General features: G+C 29.2%; 4 protein-coding genes and 1 long non-coding RNA gene across 9 annotated transcripts; 3 read left to right on the forward strand and 2 right to left on the reverse strand.

Moving 5' to 3' along the window:
• Positions 1-1543: 1543 nt before the first annotated feature.
• On the reverse strand, positions 1544-2289 carry LOC149882492 (uncharacterized). The gene has a single exon (XM_090065460.1). It carries the CDS (start codon positions 2138-2140, stop codon positions 1559-1561), a length of 582 nt encoding a protein of 193 aa, XP_089921586.1. The 5' UTR covers positions 2141-2289; the 3' UTR covers positions 1544-1558.
• A 2596-nt stretch (positions 2290-4885) lies between these two features.
• On the forward strand, positions 4886-10118 carry LOC145198458 (superoxide-generating NADPH oxidase heavy chain subunit A-like). Of its 3 annotated transcripts, none has more exons than XM_090100885.1 (3): positions 4886-5115; positions 7834-8072; positions 8213-10118. In XM_090100885.1, the coding sequence occupies exons 2-3, from the start codon at positions 7848-7850 to the stop codon at positions 9611-9613; spliced, it is 1626 nt and encodes a 541-aa protein (XP_089957011.1). In that variant the 5' UTR covers positions 4886-5115; positions 7834-7847; the 3' UTR covers positions 9614-10118. The 3 variants fall into 3 exon arrangements, with proteins under 3 accessions (XP_089957011.1, XP_089957010.1, XP_089957012.1); XM_090100884.1 differs by having other exon boundaries at positions 4912-5115; positions 7830-8072; XM_090100886.1 differs by lacking the exon at positions 4886-5115 and adding an exon at positions 6158-7057 and having other exon boundaries at positions 7171-8072.
• A 3240-nt stretch (positions 10119-13358) lies between these two features.
• On the reverse strand, positions 13359-20026 carry LOC149882493 (uncharacterized). 3 transcript variants are annotated; one of them, XR_016456523.1, is made up of 3 exons: positions 19938-20026; positions 15606-16151; positions 13359-13707 (listed from the first exon to the last, which is right to left on the reverse strand). It is a non-coding gene; the product is annotated as an uncharacterized LOC149882493 (long non-coding RNA). The 3 variants fall into 3 exon arrangements; XR_016456524.1 differs by lacking the exon at positions 19938-20026 and adding an exon at positions 19495-19525; XR_016456522.1 differs by lacking the exon at positions 19938-20026 and adding an exon at positions 17355-17708.
• LOC145193018 (immediate early response 3-interacting protein 1-like) lies at positions 18312-18557 on the forward strand. Its single transcript, XM_080070401.2, has one exon. The coding sequence runs from the start codon at positions 18312-18314 to the stop codon at positions 18555-18557; it is 246 nt and encodes an 81-aa protein (XP_079926527.2).
• Positions 19555-22254, forward strand: LOC145192995 (serine/threonine-protein kinase Nek7-like). The gene is made up of 3 exons (XM_080070368.2): positions 19555-19705; positions 20328-21003; positions 21188-22254. Exons 1-3 carry the CDS (start codon positions 19688-19690, stop codon positions 21502-21504), a joined length of 1011 nt encoding a protein of 336 aa, XP_079926494.2. The 5' UTR covers positions 19555-19687; the 3' UTR covers positions 21505-22254.
• The last annotated feature ends 234 nt before the right edge of the window (positions 22255-22488 follow it).

The following is a 22488-nucleotide window of genomic DNA, read 5'->3' on the forward strand; positions in this document are numbered from 1 at the left end:
AGGTGTTTAACTAATTAATTAGCTTAGTTTGCATTTGCAACACTTTTGAGGAAAGAAAAAATTCTTATATATGTTAAATTCTTATATATATTAAAAAGAAAAAATTTGTTATACATGTAAATCATTGTTTTACATTTTATTATTCTGGTAAAAGGTCTTCATCAAAAATTTAATTACTCTTAATAAAACTAACTCTATTCTCCTGACCACTATTAATACAAAAACGGGGAAGGGAGGTTCTTTATTAGTGACAAAATATTTAAGAGAATTAAATTTCGAGTAACAAAACGAATTTTAAGTAAATGGCAGCAAATTACCGTTTACTAAAAACTATTGAAACAAAGAGGCCATATATAAAAATGGTCAGATTAGTGCCATATATAGTAATGGTCAGTTATTTTTAATAAATTTATTTAGTTGCGTGCATTTAACGTTTTAAAGACAATTTCCTTTTTTAAAGAAACATGTATCAAGGGGATACCAAAAAATTAATAACTCATGCATAACTTGCGTTTACTTTTTATTAATCTTAAGGTGGCTCACCCCCTCTAAATCTAACTTTTTATTTATAAAGGTTAAAAACTTGTTTTTTATTTTTTATATAAGGAAATTCTATTAAAACTTTAACTTCTTAAAAGAAAAATGAAATTTCCATTTTTTGATGCTGAGTCAGCATAATTTGTCTAAAATCTTACCTTAGCTAAAACAATGATATCTTGAGTAATATTTGCACTGAATACACCATATTTTGCCAAATGGTAGCTAAATAGTTGCTCCAGGGCTGGAACTAAAATTTTTTTCAAATGTTAAAAAAAACTAAAATGGCAGCAATAAAGGTGCAGAAATTGATTTAGTGCCTGTGTCAGTCTAACAAACTACATTCAAACTAATTTATTTATGCTTAAAATGTTATAATTCTAGTCCCAGCCCTCATAAATAAGTTAATCAACATACTGTGAAAATTTGAAGATAAAAGCTTTAACCAAACTGAAGATATTAACGTTTTCGTAAGAAAAATATATTAAAATAAGAAAGTCTTAAAAAACACATTTTAAAAAAAAAAACATAAAAACAAAAAGTTTTTTTTATAAAAAGTTACTAAAAACTGCCACTAGCATAAGATTTCATATCATCATTCTCCTTGTCAATGTCTAAATAACCTTTGTTTATTGATCTTATATGTTTTCTTCGTGTTTTACTAACATCAGTCGATTTTCTTGACATATTTGATAGGCGGTTTTTATCTTTTTTGAAAGCTCCTTTTTCAAAATAAACACCTCCAGAAAACCCAAGCATTTTAAAAATGCAACTTAAAGAAGAAAATCCATCATTGTAATTTAAAATAGAAGAATAAACAGATATTTCAAGAATTTTCCTTGCAGTAAAAGTAGTTTTAGGGCATCGCTGCCATATCAAACCATTAAATGACTCATTGCAGTTTTGTGTCATCCCATGTAAACACTTTCTTAGCATTTCAGGGTTTGATAATCCTTGAAAAATAGGTTTAATTTCCTCCATAATTGCTACAGGTAAATTTATTTTTTGTCTATAGTTTGTTTTACCCAGCAGCTTTCATACTCTGAGAACTGCTTTCTTTATAAACTTTATGTAGTTTATTGTTTGTAATATTATAACTGTGATTCGTAAGAGGTGGAGGCATATTCATTATAGCAGTAAAAGTAGACATAGCTTCTCTACCACGTCCAATTTCACGAAATGCCATAACAACACGTAAATTTATTTCATATGGTTTTGAACTAGAAACACTTTGATTTACAGATGGTGATGAATAAAATGTACTTTCAAAGTCACAGTTTGAACATTGTATTATAATTCCAATAGAAAATCCCATACGTATAGATTCATTATGAAAAAAAGTTAGCTTGCTATTACACTCACTGCATGTGGAATACTGTTCAAATATATTTTTAATAATTCTAAAGTTACAAATAAAGAAAAAATTGTCAACTTCGGAATCACAATTTGTTGCAGCACTAAAGTTATGTTTTTTCTTAAGCTTTGATGCACTTGTTGTTTCTGATTTCCTGCTACAACCATTTACTTCCTCTGCTCTCCTTGTATACCTATTTCCATGATATTTTCTCTTTAAATTTCTAATTTTATTCCTTTTGTTCGCCATATCCAGATAGATAGTTTTCAGTTAAATTACATTGAATTAATGATACAGAGCACATTTTTAAGAAATATTACATTTTACAGAACAGTAGAAAAGCATAATAGATCTAACATTGAAAAATAGTTCAAAACTTTAAGTTAAAACCTTCAAGAAGTAATGAATAAATTTGTTGTTTACACCGTTGCTATGGCGTTGCTAAGGAGTAGGAAACTGTATTAACCACAATAACGGTATTTTTTGTTACTTTTTAAGCATATAATAGTAAAAATATATTATGAATTTTGTACTTCGATGCTTAATATAACATAATTCAAAAAAAAAAAAAAAATTTTTTTTTTGATTTTTAATGGGGGTGAGCCACCTTAATTAAAGTTCATGTTGTAAAAAATATAACAAGAATTTAGTCTTACTTTTTCGCCAATTTAAAGCATGATGAAGTGTTATTATTTTGTGTCAGTAACTAAAAACGTATTGTTTTGAACTTAGTAATGTTGAGGAAAATGGTTCTGCCTTACACTGATATGACCTATGTCAGTTGTGAATTACTCAAATAATGTTAAATTATTAGTAAATTATTTTACCTCCGCATACTTTTTATTTTAATTTTACAGATGGTTTAATTTTTTCAATTTGAAGGCGTTTTTCTGAAAGGGTCTTAGTTTAGGTTTCGTAACTTTAAATTGTGGAAAACAGCCACTATAAATTAACAGACCGACCATAACCCGTATTACGGGTTGCTTTTTGCTAGTATATTTATTATTACTATTAAGTAAATTGAACCTAGCAAGAAAAAAAAAAAAAGAAACAAAGAAGTGCTTAGCAATCGAATTAAAGGATGAACTTTACAATTAGTATAAATTTTTTTATGTTTCTACATACTTCTGCATTCAATACAAATTAATTATGTCATGTATATTCTAGCAGCGATAAAGGCTTAACCCTTAGACTATTCACTACAAACTTTTTATTTCACTTTAAGACTGTTTTAAGCCAACTACATTTTGACAGTGTCACACTAAAACTTCTTTTTAATGATAGTAAAAGGATGACACAGTGTAAATCATATTTCAGTTTAAGCTCACAACCTAACAGCAACTTTGTAAAAAGCCTTGTTTGAGTTGAGCTTTAACATTAAATATAAATCTTTCAGTCAACGATTTAATCATAAATCAAGCAAACACTGAAATTACACTTCTGACGCTTTTATCTGTCACATTTTATTGTAATATAACATATACGTACACGCTTTTCTGGATATACATTAAAGATAGTTAAAAATGGCACCATGTTTTTAATACGAAAACAAAGAAATATTCCGGAACATTTATTTGTTCTGGGTTAGCCGTACGGTGCAAAAGTTCCTCTAATGTTCTGTGAATTTTTGTTCAAGTTGCGTTCACACGAGTTTATGTTCCATGTTCCAGGGAATGTTTCGTCAAATATCCCCTTGTGTCAATAGCGTATCACTGTCTCTCAAATATATCAGTTCTAGAGTATATGTGTTGAATGAGTGAGGCAAAAATTGGGCAATTAAGGTTTGTAAACTGCAAAACTTTTGTGCAACATTTAAAACTGATAAGTATAATAATTTCAATTTATTTCAAGTGTTTTTGATTTTGTATTGATTAATTTGAAGAAAAACTTATAGAAGGGTATTTTTAAAAATACATAAACAAGTAAAAAGACATGAGGAGAATTTAAAAAAAAATACTTTTAGGATCAAACTTGATTGTGTTCGGCCATCACACTAAAATATGTTCTGATTCGTAAGTCATAACTTTGTAAGTAGTATAAAACTAAACTTGCAAAAAATACAAAGGGGGTTTTCGTCATTTTATTTATGATTTTGTTCTATTTTGTGTTGGAGTGTTTTTAAGTAAGAATTTCAGAAACTGCAGGTAAAAAACCCTATTTATGATGAGAGCAAGTTGACCAATCTAATTTCAAGGAAATTTGAAGACACATGGTTCAATGCCACGAATGATTTTGTAAAAATGATTTACCCGCATATGCGTCTAAACAAATAAATGTCAAGTTATTTAAAACAGGATTATAAACATTTTAATCTTGTTTTTACTATTGCACTTTTGCTGCCCTCTCTTAATAAAAACTTTGATAAAAACTCTGATTCTTCTTCATTCATTCAAATCGTTTTTATAAAAATGTAAAGAAATAAAATCCCCGTTGAATCCGCTGACTTAATGGTGATAAAAATTTAACGACAAAAATTGATTAATCATTAAACAGGAGTTTTTTCAGTGAGGGATGTTTTAGTTCGATTTACACAGAATCTGTTACTTTCCCCAACCGCATCTTCAGATTGGGTGCATCTCATAATTTATCACTGCATACATAGTAACAATTCCGCGGTACTCAGTAGCAGTTCAGTATGCTGACATAATTTGGTGTGATAAATAATTAATAAAAAAAAAAATTACAGTGATGAATTTTTGAAATATTTAAACGTTATATGGGTCAGCTTCAGCAATTCGTTGATCAGAATTTCTGCATATAATTGTAGCAACAAACAGAAAAAAATGCTATTTTTTAATAAGTGCCATTAAAAAAACTTGAATGATTCATCACAAAAACACGTTAAAACTTTTTTTAAACTGAATCATTAGAGTTAATTAATTTATGTATATCATTGTTACTAAGCGACCTTGTTAAAAAAAAGTCGCATAGTAACAATTCAATTGCTTCCTTCAGCTGCGTGTTTCGAATCACGTTGTTTTATCTAGAGTGAACGATTATCTTTAACGAGTTTATATTACGTCACTTAAAGAGTTTTTACATTTCGTTCATACTTTTTGTATCGGAAATAAATTGATATGCATTAATGCCGGAGTTATACTTTACAATAAGCTGCATAACATTGGGATAATCAAGTTAATTGGCTATTTTATGTAGACGGTCACAACCTTGATAATTTTAGTTGATTAAATAGAGCTCCAGAGTGATCGCATCTTTTTTTAAAGGTAAACCTTTTCCGTTATTTACATTTGTTAGTAAAACTTAAGAATTCGAATACTCTTGTATATTAAGGACATTTTCCTTGATCGGTCGTACAAGTTTATTTGCCAATAAAAACTTAAAGTTAAAAAAAAACGCTCTAATGTAAGCTATGCACAAATTATTAATAGTAAAGTTCTTTATAATTATACTCGTATTTTTTGATGATATTATTGCCTATTCTTTTTTATTTTACTGTTAGTGGCTATATTATACTTTTAAGATGATATATACTGTTATACTATACATATATATGTTATATGTTATGTATATATATATGTTATATGTTGCCCTATGATTTACGTCACATGATATATGTTATACTATATATACTACACTGTTAGATGATATAATACCAGGTGTATAATCTGGCATAAATCCACATTTGTTCATCAACGCTGTAATATTTATGATGTTGGACGATTTATAAACTCAGGTTTTTTAGCTGGTTTGCCCGTAACTAATATTTTTTGATTAGCAGATGGTTTCTTACACAACATAACATCATTATGTATCGTTCTTCTTTTCTTTTCTTTTCTTTCTTTTTTTTTTTTGTCTGACCAACGATGCGTTACACTGTAAAAAGTCATTTCTAAGAAGAGAGTTCAATATAAAATATGTTTGAATTTGAACTCTTTTTAATTTTTTAAAATTTCAAATTAAGTAGCCGTAATTTTTAGGGATTTCAACTACTTTCTACTTGCATGTAGCTACTGATTTTTTATTCAAAAAATGCAATAATTTCAAAATTTATTTTATTTTAAATTAAGCTAATTAAAAACTTTCAATTTTTTTTGTTTTATTATTTTTTTTTTGCTTTTTCCACTTTAATAATTTGAGTCTTAAGTTATATTTGCTGTTTTTGATTTGTTTTCTCTCTCTAATTAAGTTCATAAAAATAAATTTTTAAATAAAACTCAAAAATTAGAGAACTTTTTTCATTTTAAAGAAAATAGTAACTTTGGAGAAAATCGAATCTTTTTTTTTTAAAAAAAAGAATAGAAAAACACTTTTTATATATATTCAGCACTTTTGATATTTTCTTTAAAAAGTTGTTTTCTTTTTCAATCTCGCAATAAATATATATATTTGCAAATAAAGGTATTTGTTTTGCATAAAAGTTAAAATCCATCTAAAGAATTCGACACAGTGGCTTCTGTTCTTTTTTTCTTTTCTTTTTTTTTTTTCTTTTTTTTTTTTTCTTTTTTTTTTTTTTTTTGCATATTTTTCCCCATTTGTCACTTGAGTTGTTCTTTTTGTAAATTGCAGTACAATCGAGCTGTAAGTTACGCTATTGGTTACTATTTCCATAACGCTAATTGCAATAATTCTATTGGTTTATTTTTCAAATCCCCTACCCACACCATCCGTTAGTCGATTAAACTTTCCTTTGTATTTCAATAAATGCATCGTGGACGATCTTTTCCTATTAAATTTATTACCAGAATTTATTATTAACATTTTTTAACAGGTGAGAATTTAATTAACGATGTAAGAAATTAAAGTACCTCGGTTATGAGATATTTTATGACTGAGTCTCTTAAAATTAAATAAATTGCCTTAAAAACAACAACCTATAAACTGCTGTATAAAAAATATTCTTAAATCTATATATTTTAAATGATACAAATAAATTTGCCAATGATCTTAAGATGCCAATATATGAAATGCATTTTGTCATGAAATCCGTATATTATCATGTAAAGTGGTGTGCAAACTATTTTGTATAAAGTTTTGTCGCGATCCCATGGTTAATAGTGAATAATTTTTCAATCATCTTCGAAGTTATGGTGAAATAAAAATTATAGAAAAACTAACAAACTCAAAGAAAATTCACTCATATAAATCAAACACATCAATTAACTTAAGATTAGTTTAAGAACGGTTTTATCCCAGCAAACATTTATTCTAAAAAAGACATCTTAAATATGTCTTTTAGACGTATTACACGTTTTTTATACATCTAAAAGACGTCTTTTTTAGACTCGATGTTTGCTGGGATTTATGCATATAACAGTTGCAGTGACAGTTGCAATGACAGTTGTAGATAAAGTTTCGTATTTAAACATTAAATGAAAATGTTAATGTGATGTGTGAGCTTGTAAAGAGCTTATGATGGCTTCTGCATTTGGATTTAGGTTGGAAATTGTAAGCCGTAAGTCATCATCTGTTTCTAATTGGGATCGATATTTTGTTTTAATAGCCATTAACTTAGAAAAATCAGCTTCACGTAGGTAGACTGATGCAAACTGAATCAAAATTTTTACCACCTTTAAATCGGTGTATTCAATTCCAATTGTTGGCCAAAATTATTAGCAATTCAAAACTTGAACTCGAAATATTTCGTCACTTGAAATATTGATTAACTTTTCAGTTGAGGCAATGTTGGAATTCAAAATATCAAAAGAAAATGACGGATCCTAATTCCTTATTAGGAAAGCTTTCAAATCTTTATGAAAGATTTTCTGTGAAGTTTTATTATATGTCGAAGAAATGTTTTTAAACTTGACCTCTGTATAATTTTCTTTGGCAAATTCAAAAAAATGTCTTATTTTGGTTTAATTCTATTTGTCAAAGCGTAAACTCTGTTCTAATAGCTCAGTTCTAAAAGCTTCAGTTTTGGTGTTCAGTGTTAAAATATTTGTACTTTCTCCTGTAGACTTAGCTTAATTTTTCTTAGATAGTAAGCTGAGAGAAAATGCCTGGAAAAGTGGACGCGATAGAGCTCTCTACAGTCCCTGATCAAGATGTTCAAACTGCAATAGAAATACAAACTCCCCACGATTGGAAACCATACGCTGATACGAAGTATGATTCGCCGGTGTTCAATCGTCTGGTGCCGTGGCCAACTTACTATTATATCAGATGGAAACTACTGGCAATCTTTCATACTCAACTTCTTTTTGATATCGTTGTTGGAGAGGTTGTCCATCTTCATTTTCTTTTTTTTTTTTTTTTATCAAACTTCAAATTTATCAGATTTAAATAAAACTTTGAACTGAAATTTTTAAAAATTTTTTCGAAAATCTTTTCTTGTACCCAATTAGGTCATCTTTTTTTTAGGTAATCTTCTTCATTTTCTTAGTCGGAGGGTTAGCTGGTTGGTTGGGTGCAGTTGGCATGACAGATGCCACAACTAATTCAACTACCAACCAAACGAACGCATTTAGAAAAGATCATGGTAACGACGATGATAACGATCATGGCGAAGGTAAAGTACAGGAAACAGGAAGCATTGCTTCTATACCGCTTATTTTGTGTTTTGCTTTTGCTTGTCGAAACTCCTTGTGGATTGTGCTAGCTGGCCTTCCCTTTGAGCGCGGTTTGTTTTGGCACAAGCTGTGCGCTTGGCTAGCAGTCCTTGTTGGTGCTTGGCACGGCTACGTCTCTCAAGAGTGGGACGTAACCGGATTGGTGCTCACAGGATCGATGGGTGGGTTAATATTGTTCTCGTTTTGGCCGATTCGAAGAAAGTTTTTTGAAGCATTTTATCGTTTTCATTGGCTTTTGTTTCTTGTTGTAATTGGGTTCTCAATCGCTCACGGAGCTGGAATAGTGCTGATTGGTGCTGGATTATGGCTGTTCGATGTTTTTTTGCGAATCGCTATTACTTTTGTCAACAAAAAGAACCAGAGAAAGCTCTTGGCCACGAGACTTCCGGCTGGTGTGATTCGACTAACATTTTCTAAAAAGAACTTCAAATATAAAGCCGGTCAGTATTGCTTTATCTGTATACCAGGAGTGTCGTTGTTCGAATGGCACCCTTTCAGTATTTCGTCGTCGTCTCATGAACCAAATGTCACATTGCACATCCGCGTACTCGGAGATTGGACCAAAAAGTTGTACGATCACATGGAGCAAACAAGAGAAATATTGACGTATGTAGACGGTCCCTACGGTGCTCCTAGTGTTGACATTGACAGTGACAAGTACAAGTTGTTCATGTTTTTTAGCGGAGGAATAGGAATAACACCAGCCCAGTCCATTTGTAACGAGTTGCTTCACGAGTATAGGAGAGGTCGACCTCTGCACAAAGTGATGTTTGTGTGGTCCGTGCGAGACCTGTTTCTAGTGGATTCAGTTATCGAATGCGATAAAGATAACATCAATAACACGTACGTTCATAGCTTGCCAACTTCGTTTCAGCCTGATTTAATCAACCGACAGGACGTGTCAGAGAAATTATTAGAGAACTATTTCCATTTGACCAAAGAAAGAGACGAATCAAGGTTCTTGGAAGCAAACATCAAGCCAGACGTTCAACCAGATTTAAGGTTTGGTCGACCATTGTTATCGGAATATTTTGAAAGAATGACAAAGTTTGCACTAATGGATCAGCATTACAAGATTGCCGTAATCACATGCGGTCCATTAGGCATGGTGAACGATGTTGAAAGGATGTGTTCTAAGTATTCTACCAAAGGTTTGTCGTTTCATTTTCATAAAGAGATGTTTGAATTCTAATTGCTTCAGATCGAGAAAACTTTGACAACACAATTTTGTGGCGAAATGTTTATGGAGATTTTAGTATTATGGAGGTAATCTAATTTTTGAAAAGTTTCTAATAACAAAAAACAATTTTGTTAAAAAATGTGTATATAATATTTGTAAACACACACACACACACACACACACACACACACACACACACACACACACACACACACACACACACACACACACACATATCCTAGAATGTTAAATATAGAATTTTAAAAGATTGAACAAGCAGCAGGTTAAACGAACCAAGCCATAGAGAATTAAAAAAAAATTTTTTTTTTTTTTTTTTTTTTTTTAATTTTCATCAAAAAGTCTAATTTCTTTTGTTTGTTGACAAATTAAAAAGTATAAAAGAATATTTGCTACGCTAATTTCTCTACGTTTCATATTTATTATAATTGCAACAGTTATTCACACCCCAATATTTTTATATATGTATATAGTTTTCATGACTAATGATCACCAGCAACAGTTTGGTTTTTGATTGAATTAATTAAAGTACTCGTTTCTTTATTATATTTGATGAACTGATTGTCGTGTCCAACCATATATTATATATACTAGATGTCTAACTTCGATCCGAAAAGTGAAGCCGTGCAAGCCATTCTAATTCGGGCAAAAACATGCACTTTTAACTTTTATTTTGCACGTCGGATATAGCTTTTGCCCTTAATACAAATGGCGGATTCAATTTGTAAACAAAAAAAGCGGCTTCACTTTTCGTCCAATAAAATCCCGCAAGTTAGACATCTAGTATATATAATATATCATTGGTTGAGTCACACTTGTATCAATTTACAATTGAAATTTTAAAGATGTCATTGAATTAATTCTCTCGTAATTCTAAGATTAAAATTCTCATGCACGGGATCCGCCTCTTCTTTTCCTCTAGGGATTTCTCAAAAAATATAATGCTTTCTTACTTGAGTCATGCTCCCCGGGAATTCGTAAGAAAAATAAAAGCATAACATTAAAAAATTTCAATAGTCAAACATTATCATATATATTTGTTTTATTTGAAATCAATTTTCGGTTAAGATCACAACTCTTCAAATACGGCTACAACGGTTCGGTTAAATAAATAATAGGGGGAGGGGGAGGGGGTTTCTTACTGTTAAATTCGTATTCTAACCTTGCTTGAAATTGTTGGTTGTCCTATGGTTAGTTTAAACATAAACCTATTATTAGAGCAGTTAAATTATCAACTGGTCTGGGATTAATCATTTCAAGTCTGCGATTAATCATTTCAAGTCTGCGATTAATCATTTCAAGTTTTTGCTTATTATTTTTATGCTTTTAAGTATTTTTCCCTATTATTATTTTATTATTTTTTTACTTTTATTATTATATTATTAGTTTGTTTTGTGAAGTATTACAATTTTTAACACAATTTTAAATAATTATAAACATCCCTAAATGAAAAACTTAAACTCAGTGCGTATGTTAAGATCCGTTTTGAAAATATTAAAGAAATAGAATTGGTATTAATTCCAATTTAAGTTTGTGTACCATCTTTATTGACCTGGAGAAAGTCTACCATTTTCAAATCAACACAAATGACCCAGTTATGGTCTTGGTAATTAACTTTTTCCATAACCATAGAAACATCTTTGCATTCTTCTTTAAAGTTTTTGAATGTGCAATAGGTATGGATCCATACTTGTTACCGGTATGAAACAAAACACGCTTAAAACTGCATTTGCAGCTGTCTGTAAAAAGATGCCAATTACTTGGTTGATAGTCTTTTAAACCTATTTGTTGCAAAATGCCACCAACATTATTACAAAAGATTAAATGCTTCTCTTGAGAAAAATACTGCATCAGATTTTTTTCTCGGGATAAAAAGTGATGTTGGTTCCCGGAGTAAACGAATTTTTTTCTTCTAAAATTTCAGAAACTTTTTTTGGGTAAGTTCAGAGCACTTACTGAGTGATTTATTTATTTTTTGATTGGTTGAGGTTCTGAAAGGCTATGTTTTTAGTCTGGATCAAAGTCTTCACTTGACGTATTTCGTTCATGTTCACTAAGATTTGGACCACCAGAGGATTTAGATGTGCTAAGTTGTTCCTCTTGCGATTTTAATTGAGGTCTTTGAGTAGAAGATAAGTTAGGATGTGATCACTTACATCGAGTTTCAGGGTTAATTCCGTTTATTTTCACAACGAACAAGCGGCAGTCGTCATGGTGGTTTCGACGTTATCGCTAAATCATGAGGGTTAAGAAATTTATTGCACCCTTTTTCCACTTGACCATAACCGTAAAGATACAATTCATTTCAGTCATGAAATATGAGAAACCTATAGTTTGTTCTGATTTCACAATTTTATTTTTAATTATAGATAATACGCAGTTTTAACGAAGTCCGACAATTTTGGATTTTTTTAAAATACATAATCACCACAAATATAATAAAAACAATCTGGATTTAGCACACAATATCTTCTTAACGAAACAACAAGAAAAAATATTCTAGTGTCCAACAAAAAACGAAAATCAAAGTAATAATAGTAATTGAAGGTAGTTAGCTGTAAAAAAAATAAGAGCTGTTAGAGAAGAATTGTTGCCATATTTCAGAAATACTTGTCAAATACTCGTCAAATTGAGAAAAAAAAAAAAAAAAAATACACAGGAAACCAACAGTTTTTTTTCTTTTGTTGGTCAGTATAGTGTGATAAAACATTTGCTGTTAATTTTTTGTTTAACTGTAGCGTTCCTGCTTATAAGCTTCTTATAAACAATAAAAAGCTTATAAACAAATTTTGTTTATAAACAATATAAAGTTATAATTGAGAGAAGATCTTTTACATTGGAAGTAAAATTTTTGATGTTTTAATTCTGCAATAAGAGGGGTTTAAAAATAGGTATTACAAATTTTTCTTTTTTTTTTTTTTAAGTTTTTTTAAAGCACTATAAACTAAAAACTAAAGAAGATATTGACCTATTTCTTTTTGTTATTACTTTGTATTTCTTTTTTGTTATTACTTTATATTTCTTTGATGATTTTAACTATTACTATCATATAAACCTGCTAAGTTATAAGTAAAGCAGCCCTAAATACCGCCACTCCCACAGCCGCCTTGCAGTTACTTTCATCACTTAAAATTACTTGTAATACTTTAAAAGACCCTAATCACTGGTCACCATTATTGGTTTTATAACGGCTGCATAATTTTCATAATTTTCATAATTATCATAACATTTTCTTTAGAATGTTTGTAACTGTATTTGAAAAAACATTTAGAAACACTTTTCATGATTTCTGTCAAAGATTTTGGTTCACGATATCTTAACCTTGGATCAGCTATTACTTGGAGATATATAAGACTGTTATTGCGCTCCGTATATTTTTATGATCTTCTGGAACTATAAATGACTTAAGATCCCATCTGTCATTTCAAATGCTTGTGGTGTCCTTTTGATGCAACTTTCGGAAATTATCAACTCCATGCTGTTACTGATTCTGGACCAATTGTTAATATTATCTACCACTTCGTAATTCGCTTTTTGCTTTTTGACCAAAATCTATGAATCTAAACTTTTTAGATCTTCTAAAAATCTCCACAAAAAAATCTTAAATATAACAAAAATGATTCTGGATACCTTTTCATTAACAATCTTTAGCTACTTTACGCAGCTTTTTAATGAAAATATTAAACTAACAAAGCATTTATAAAGCTGGTTTAAGAAGAAAATAAAACAACCCAATTTAAAACTTTTTATAGAGGATTTTCCGGAATGTTTTTTTATTTGCAGTTAGTATAAGCTTCCACTGATGACGTTCTGTTATCACTATGTATAATAAGAAAGACGACCAGCTCAACAAATAGACCGTTTTAGCGAAACCCAGGCCTTGTCATCCTGTTTAAGGAAAAATTACTTCATATGGACTTAATCTGAACCAACCTCTCTTTAAGACGCTGAATGGTTTGTGTACAGAATCTTCTACCATTATGCCGTGAGTATGTAACGTTATAGTGATTGAATTTTTGCAGGTTGCCTTCATGAATTGTGCTCGTTCTGGTATTGAATGATTCGCTTCAATTTTATTGAAAGTCGAGCTGTAAAATGACAAATAAGAGTATGTAAAATATCAAAATGTCGTCTTTTTGATGTTTTGAAAAAAATGAAATTTGAAATTTTACTTCATAATTAAAGCCAATTACGTATTCAATTGTGTAATCAATTGCGTATGAGAAATGATAACTACTTCGCAATACGCAATAGATACTAAATTCAAATGCCACTACGGGATTTAATTTTAGAGGAAAAATTAGTTTTAGGGAGGGGGTTGTGCGCCAATAAAGGTAACAACTCATTAAGCTAGTGCTGCTAATAGCAACCAAAAAAATATATATTCAAGTATTTTCGGTACCTATTTTTCCCCCTTTTTTAGCCTACACTCATTAGATTTAGCTTCAGTTAGCCTATTTGCAAACACAGCTGTTGAGCGAAGCCATCGACATATAAAATTATTTTATCTACAAATTTGTATTATCTACAAGTTTGTATTGTCTGAAGCATAAAAATGTTCAGTGACTTGAGCGAAAAATTATCTCAGATATCAGCTAGTCTTCTTTTTTTTAAGAGATGCCAACCCATAAAGAGCAAATATCACAAATGGTTTTCACTTCGGGTCGCGGACGACCTCTACTTATACAAAAAGTCTTTCAATCTGTTGGTGTAAAATCACTTTTTTAAGGCTTCCCTTCGACTTTAAAATTTTTAGCTTCACACGTTGAGCTTTTATTTTTTGCTGCACTGATTTTATTTTTGGTCTTCGATGTGGGCACTGATAACAAATCGTCTTAAATTTTCATTGCTTTGGATGAAAAGGAAAAAAAATTATTCATTTCTTTATTTCATTCTACATGATTTCATCTCTATTAGGCATCTTTGCTTCGACTTTTCGCGATTACAAGCTATGACGTATCTGTCAAATCATTCTTCATACAACTACCTTTTTCCATTTTGTAAATAAATCATTAATTTTGGAAGAAAAAAGAATAAATAAACGAGGATAAAAACTTTCATATAGAGCCTATCGAGGCACCAATGTTTTAATCAGCAAACAACAGAGGGTATGTATGTATGTATGTATGTATGTATGTATGTATGTATGTATGTATGTATGTATGTATGTATGTATGTATGTATGTATGTATGTATGTATGTATGTATGTATGTATGTATGTATGTATGTATGTATGTATGTATGTATGTATGTATGTATGTATGTATGTATGTATGTATGTATGTATGTATGTATGTATGTATGTATTTGCTTGTAATGATGTATTTATGTATATATATATATACACAAAATTTAAATATAAGAATTTTGTTATTTTTTCACCGAAATTTCAGTTTCTCTGGAAGTTTCTTCTAAATTCCGATTCCGACGAATTTCGGAATTTCGGATCAAACGCGATCAAACTCGCCCGGAATGTTAACCCCTAACTCCAAAGCATCTGCGTTTGCCTTTTCGGTTTGTAAAAAATGGTAGCAAAAAATAACCGGCTTTTAAATCAGTCTTTTAAAATACAGTATTGTGAAAAAGTTAAGAACCATTAAGTAAAAAAAAATATTTTTTTCAAATAAATTTAATTAATTTTTATTCTAAAGATAATAAAATTGTCTTTATTTTCAAACATTAAATAGAGCATGAGAAAAAAGAAGATTTTTTTTTTTTGAAAATTAATTAAAAGAACCTGTAAAAATAAGGATTAAATATTATGTGTTAATTTTTTTTTAATATTTTTTTTGTGAAAAAGTTAAGAACCACAAAGAATTTTTTGTGCTAAATGCGGCGGAAACATCTTTTTTAATTTATTTTTACCTTCTTTGTTTAAATATTCTATTAATGACCTGAGTCATTACCAAAAAACCATTAAAAGTATTTAATTTCAAACAAAAAAAAATTCTTTTCTTTTGAAAAAATGAGCAGAAAAGCTATTACCTATGAAGATCGTGTAAAAGTGGTACATTTTCACCAGGAAGGTAAATCCGCTTGTGAAATTAGAAGAATAATAAAGCAATCACATAGTTCGGTGTTAACAATCATCAAAAGATTCAAAGAGACGAAATCTTACGTTGATCGCCATCGTTCTGGAAGACCGCTTTTGACGACACCCAATGATGATCACCTTTTAATCAGGTTGATAACCGAAAAAAGCAAATTATGATTCGCAGGCAGCCTTCAAAAAAAGATAATCTCGATTGTATCGTTCAAAGAACAAAACAAGGTAGCGGGTCGGTTGGAATATGGTGCTGCATAACATATTATGGTCTCGGTAGGTTTAAATTATTTGATGGTCGACTCGACTCTATTTATTTCGTCGATATTTTAAATAACAACTTGTTAACGTCAATTGATGCACTTGAGCAAAGCTATCCGTTCATTTTCAAGCAAGACAATGCACCATGTTACAGGGCTAAAATTGTCTCTGAATGGTTCGAAAGTAAAAATAGTGAGCGTCTAACTTGACCACCAAATAGCCCAGATCTAAATTGCATTGAAAATCTTTGGAGTTGGCTTGATAAAGACATAAAAGTTACCTATAAAACTTTAAATACATTTTTTTTATTTGTTTAAAAGTTTTTATCATTTTTATTACCTTTTATTTTGTTTGTCTATTTTCTAAAATTAATTATTATTATTTTTTTTCCAGAAAAATATATTCAGTTAAATAAAAATTTAAAAATAAAAATAAATTTTGATTTGTTACTGTAAATTGTGTTTTCTGATTTTTGTTAAAATAGAACTCTTTTTGCTTTTAAAAGAACAGTTTTTAGTGTGACAATTTAATATTCATATTTATTAATAAAAAATTTTTTATAGAAATAAGTTTGACTTTATCCGAATAGGATTTTTGCACAATGTCTTGATGTTTTTGATGTTTTGATGTTTTGATGTTTTGATGTCTTGATGTCTTGATGTCTTGATGCCTTAATGTTTTGATGTTTTGATGCAGAAGTTTGTTAAAAATCGAGCCAAACAACGATGCTGACTATGCACATTTTTTTTGTATTTTACGCTTAAAGTAGTAAGTAAACTTAGCCTTGAGCGTTAAAAAATGTTTCGAACGACTTGTCGCCAACTTTAAGCTCATTTTAAAAAATGATATGCTCATCTTAAAAAAATATAAATTCGCAGATGATACAACCAACATCATAAAAAATCAAGTTATTTAAAAAGTTGTTTTTTCACAGAAGTTGGTTATTCTCCTTCCCCCTTGTCCCCTTCTCCCCTTGTCTCCTTCTCCCCTTGTCCCCTTCTCCTCGTAACAAATCACAAAACGTGAATCCCTCCTTCCCCCTCAGCTCGCGAAGTAATGGACGACCCCTAAACCGTGAAGGGCATTCTGGGTTTCTTTTCTTTTTATCTTAAGTTTACATAAAGCTACAAAAAAACAGAATTTTAATACCTGTAACCATCTGCATTTTTAATAAATCAATCAAACATTTAGAATGATAACGAATTATATTATTCGAATAATATACAATAATATTTACGACTTTTAGTTTATTACATATAACTAAAACAAATGTAAACAGCCATAAGTTAACGCTGATCAACTACAGACATATTGAATATTATAAAATCATTACACAAATTTTTTAATAGTTTTCACTATGATAAAAAATAAATATATAAGTAAAATAAATATAAAATATTAATAGAGTTCGAGAGTAAAGAGCAACTTACGTAACGAGGCTTTAAGTATTTTAATATGGCGTTATGAACTAGACCACTGTACACATAATTTGAAAAACGTTATGAACTAGACCACTGTACACCACTACTTATTGATTATAATTTTTAACATCAATGTACCGGGTATGGTTTTTTCCAATTTATATCCACCCGAATTAAAAATGGAAAAACCCGAATCCGATGCTGATTTTCAAATTATTGCTTAAATTTGTCTTGTTTTTAAAATAAAATGAGGAGGGTGGGGAGGAGGTCAACAGAAAAAGAAAGAACTTTAAGTTTCATAACACCTTTTTTCCTTGAGATATTGCTTAGAGATGCGCGTAAATGTTCACAACAGGATCTCATGTTCCTTAATTTTCATTAAGCTTGCTTGGTTTTGCGTATTCCATAGTGTATATATATATATATATATATATATATATATATATATATATATATATATATATATATATATATATATATATATATATATATATATATATATCATAAACATGTATATATCTTATAATTAAACCATCATATGCATATATATCATATACATACGTATATCATATCAAATATATATATACAGGCACATCGTCATAAGCAAATACATATATACACACGTGCATGCATACATACATACATACATACATACATACATACATACATACATACATACATACATACATACATACATACATACATACATACATACATACATACATACATATATACATATATACATACATACATACATACATACATACATACATACATACATACATACACACATACATACATACATACATACATACATACATACATACATACATACATACATACATACATACATACATACATACATACATACATACATACATACATACATACATACATACATGCATACATGCATGCATGCATAAGTTAAAGTATCTACAACTTTTTCTTTTTTTAGAAGAATAAGAAATGGCTTTTGGATTTTATAGTCTTCTTGAGGCAATACTGCTTGTGGTTAATGCTATGGCTATATTAAATGAAGAACGTTTTTTATCAAAAATTGGTTGGGGCAATAGTCAAATGGTAGAATTCAATAATGAGCCAAGTGTAAAAAATCAGATACTAAATTTGATTCGTTCAGTTCGATTGGTTATGCGTATACCACTTATTGCAATTAATATTTTTGTTATTGTTGTAAAGCTACTTATTGGGTAGTTGGAAAATGTTATAATAACAATTATAAAGTATGTTTATCTATTTAATTATTACATGATATAACTGCTATTTTTCTTTCTAAAATTTAAATGCTTTGATTTCAATTGAGAAAAAAATGGAACTTTTATCTCAAGATTCAAATTGATTCTAACTCTTACTACTCTTAAACATCCAGTGTCATCCTAATCTCATCCTAGTATCCTATGTCATCCTAGTATCCAGTACAATCTGTGCTCTATTACTGTTCAGGGCAAACCAATTAAGTTAATTTTTAGCAGATTTTCTGATAAACATATTTCTATTTAAATATTTACAGAAGGTTGTTTGATGTAAAGAAATATTTATAGGATGAAAAGAATTATTAATTTCTCATATGATAGAGTTTTTTTTACTTAAGCATTTGTTATCCTCTAAAATAAAATTTTTATTCTTTGTGTGTATTTTTATACATGTGTGTGAATATAAATATATAAATGTAAATAAATGTGCATTAGAATTATTAACATTTTCAAAAGAAACAATATGCATGCGTATTTACAAATTATATATTTATTCTATTTTGTTATTATTACTAAAATCAAATTTGTTTGCACCTTTAACATAATTAATGAGATGGGTTTGCATTTTAAGGATTTCATTGAGTATTAAGTTTTACACAAATGTAAGAGTTATTTTATATTGTAATAACATTCTTTTTTTTTTTTTTTTTTTTTTTTTTTTTTTTTTTTTTTAATTTATTAGCATGAGAGTTTCATAAATAATTAAAATATTAGTTTAGAACAAAATTCAAGAAGTCACATTTTTCTGAAACAGGTAGGCTGCTCAAATTAATGTCTAAATTTTTTCTGCAATGGAAACTCCATTAAAAACAAAATCGATTGATTCTTTAGTTTAAGTATTAAAAAGTGAAAATAATTGATTATCCTTTTGAACATACCTCTTTGAACATATCTCTATTCTGGTTTTAACATATTAAATAGTCAGTGAAATTTGAATGATGAATAACCTGCTTGTTGAAATCTATAATTTATTACTCTATGAATAATTTATGGCAAAGAAACTGTGTCAAAAGCTATCCTCTTTTTAATAAGAAATTTTTATGAATTTGTGAATTGAAATTTTTACAGAAAATGTCTAAAGAAAGCAAGGTATTTAAAAACTGTTTAAATTTGTTTTTCTCTCTTTCATATTTTTTTTAAATTTTTTTCCTTTTAGTATTTATTTTTATTTAGTATTATTACATAATGTTAAAGTCACTTTTTGTTGTTATTTGAGTCAGCACTTTAGCTTATTAAAAATCTTCTTAAATCTTTTTCTGAAAAAATAGTTCATGTTTTAAAAAAAAGTTCTTAAAATGAAAATCAAATTCAATTTTAATACCTTTCTCTTATTTCAAAAGTAAATACTGATGTGTACTCAGCTACTATTTTGTTGCCATGTAAAATCTTTAATTCATAAGTTTTTGTTTCTTTGTTTACATTTTTGTTGCCTTTTTACATTCTTTTTGTTTACTTTTGTAAAATGGAAAGTTGTTTTTAAGAATGAGAAGTGTTTTGAGAATTGAAGGATGTGAAATACGATAAAATGTGTGATTAAAGGTGGAAGAACATTTTATAAAAGTTCCACATAAAAAGGAATTTTTTTATGTTGATTTTAATGTTAATGGTTTAGTTATAGAAAATATTTGCAGAGATTTTTTAAAGTTAGTGTCATTAGGTTTTACAAACTAAAAATTCTTGAGTTAAAGTATAACAAAGGTTCTTTATGTAGGTACCAAATGTCAAGGCAGATTTAAAATCAGAGAACGAAGAACAGGAGAAAAAACAAAACTCATCTAAGCAATCTGTTCGCTCCACCACTCCACTGACACCTAAGTCTCCCATATCACCTTCCACATCAGCAACAATGGATACTGATGGAGTTGATGAAAGTAAATACAGTTGCTTAAGTAACTTTGAAATACAGAAACGGATTGGTAAAGGTCAATTCTCAGAGGTTTTCCGTGCTCGTTGTTTAATTGATAATGGTATAGTAGCATTAAAAAAAGTACAGATATTTGAAATGATGGATATAAAAGCTCGCAATGATTGTCTGAAGGAAATTCAGCTTCTTAAATCATTGAATCATCCAAATGTAATTAAATATCTGGCTTCATTTGTTGAGAATAATGAGTTAAATATTGTATTAGAACTTGCAGATGCTGGAGACTTGTCAAAAATGATTAAGCATTTTAAAAAACAAAAACGTCTGATTCCAGAAAAGACAATTTGGAAATACTTTGTGCAAATCACAGCAGCATTGCAACATATGCACTCTCGTAGAATAATGCATCGAGATATAAAACCTGCCAATGTGTTTATCACTGCCACAGGTGTTGTGAAGCTTGGGGATCTTGGGTTAGGGAGATACTTTAGTTCTCAAACAATTGCAGCTCATTCACTTGTTGGTTAGTAATTTTTACATTTATTTTTAGTTTTCTATTACACAATAGTTAATCTTCTTACCACTATTTTTCATGATCACTATTTCTTAGGATCACATTTTCTTACGATTACTTTCTCAACTTTTTTTAAAGATGACATCATGCAATTTTTTCTGAAATGTATTTAGAATTATTTTCATTTTTGTAGGGACTCCTTATTACATGTCACCAGAGCGGATTCATGAAACTGGCTATAACTTTCGGTCAGATATCTGGTCTCTTGGTTGTCTGCTATTTGAAATGGCAGCACTTCAATCTCCTTTCTATGGTGACAAGATGAATTTATACTCTTTGTGCAAAAAGATAGAACAATGTGACTACCCACCCCTTCCTTCAGAATATTACTCAGATGATTTGCGAAATTTGGTTGATGTTTGTATTAATCCTGAACCTGATCAGAGGCCTGGTATTGATTATGTTCATGATGTTGCACAAAAAATGTACACGATCAAAGTTTCAAAATAATGTTCTGCATTTTTATCTTGTTCAAAGGTGTTCTTTAATACTGTTTTATAGATTTTGTGTTTTTGTGTGTCCTATTTTTGTATGTAACGTAGTTTTACATATTTTTGTTGCGTTTCCTAAGTTATATAAAGTAGAGTTTTTGTTGTTGTGTTCAGTTTAATTTCATTTTGAAATTCTCTTAGTTATTTTTTATAAAAATATGATTAAAAAAAAAAATATTTATATTTCTCTGATTTTTTTTTTAAAATGGTGATGTGTTGATATTAGATTTTTTTTCTCTTTAATTTTCTTCCAAAAAAACGAAGTTATGACGAATGTCAAATTAATTTTCTGGTTTTGTGTTATAGTACAGTTTCATTATTTGAATTTTTTTTAATTGCAAAATCAGTTTGGTCTGGAATAGGGTTACCAGAAATCCCGAATTCTGAAGAATATGTATTTAAACAAAGAAATTGTTAAGAGAGGGCAGTGAGGAGTCCCCCTTCCCTTAATCTTTTTCTAGCATGTCTTGCATACACTAATCTACATCTGGCAACCCTTGTCTAGAGTGAGTTGTGGGGGAGGCGGGGGAGGGGGAACGGTGCTACAATCTGTGGTTCTTTTGTTTTGTTTTAATTATTGGTGTTGTAAGAAAAAAAATTATTTTTTTAAAATCAGTTTTACATAAATGCACATTCTTAGATGTATGTAAGTTTTTCATGTTAACATAGATAATTTTAACTTATCGAAAAAGTTATAAAGAATTTTAAACACGATTTTATATTCTTGAATTAGATCTGCCGAGCTGCGTCTTATTTTGTTTGCGAAAATAAATGTAAAGTGCAGCTTCTTTTTTAGTCTCTCCAAATACAAAAAGTTAACTCATTTGTTCATTTTATAAAATAAAATGAACAAATGAGTCCAGTAAAATTTTTAATTTACTTAAATTTAATCGATAAAAAATAACAAAAAAAAGTTGTAGAGTTTTAGAAATTTTTTCTCAAC

Source organism: Hydra viridissima, unplaced genomic scaffold (assembly GCF_058129835.1).
Source record: "Hydra viridissima isolate aposymbiotic clone 2 unplaced genomic scaffold, HvirCarnegie_v1 scaffold_10, whole genome shotgun sequence".
NCBI classification, from domain to species: domain Eukaryota; kingdom Metazoa; phylum Cnidaria; class Hydrozoa; order Anthoathecata; family Hydridae; genus Hydra; species Hydra viridissima.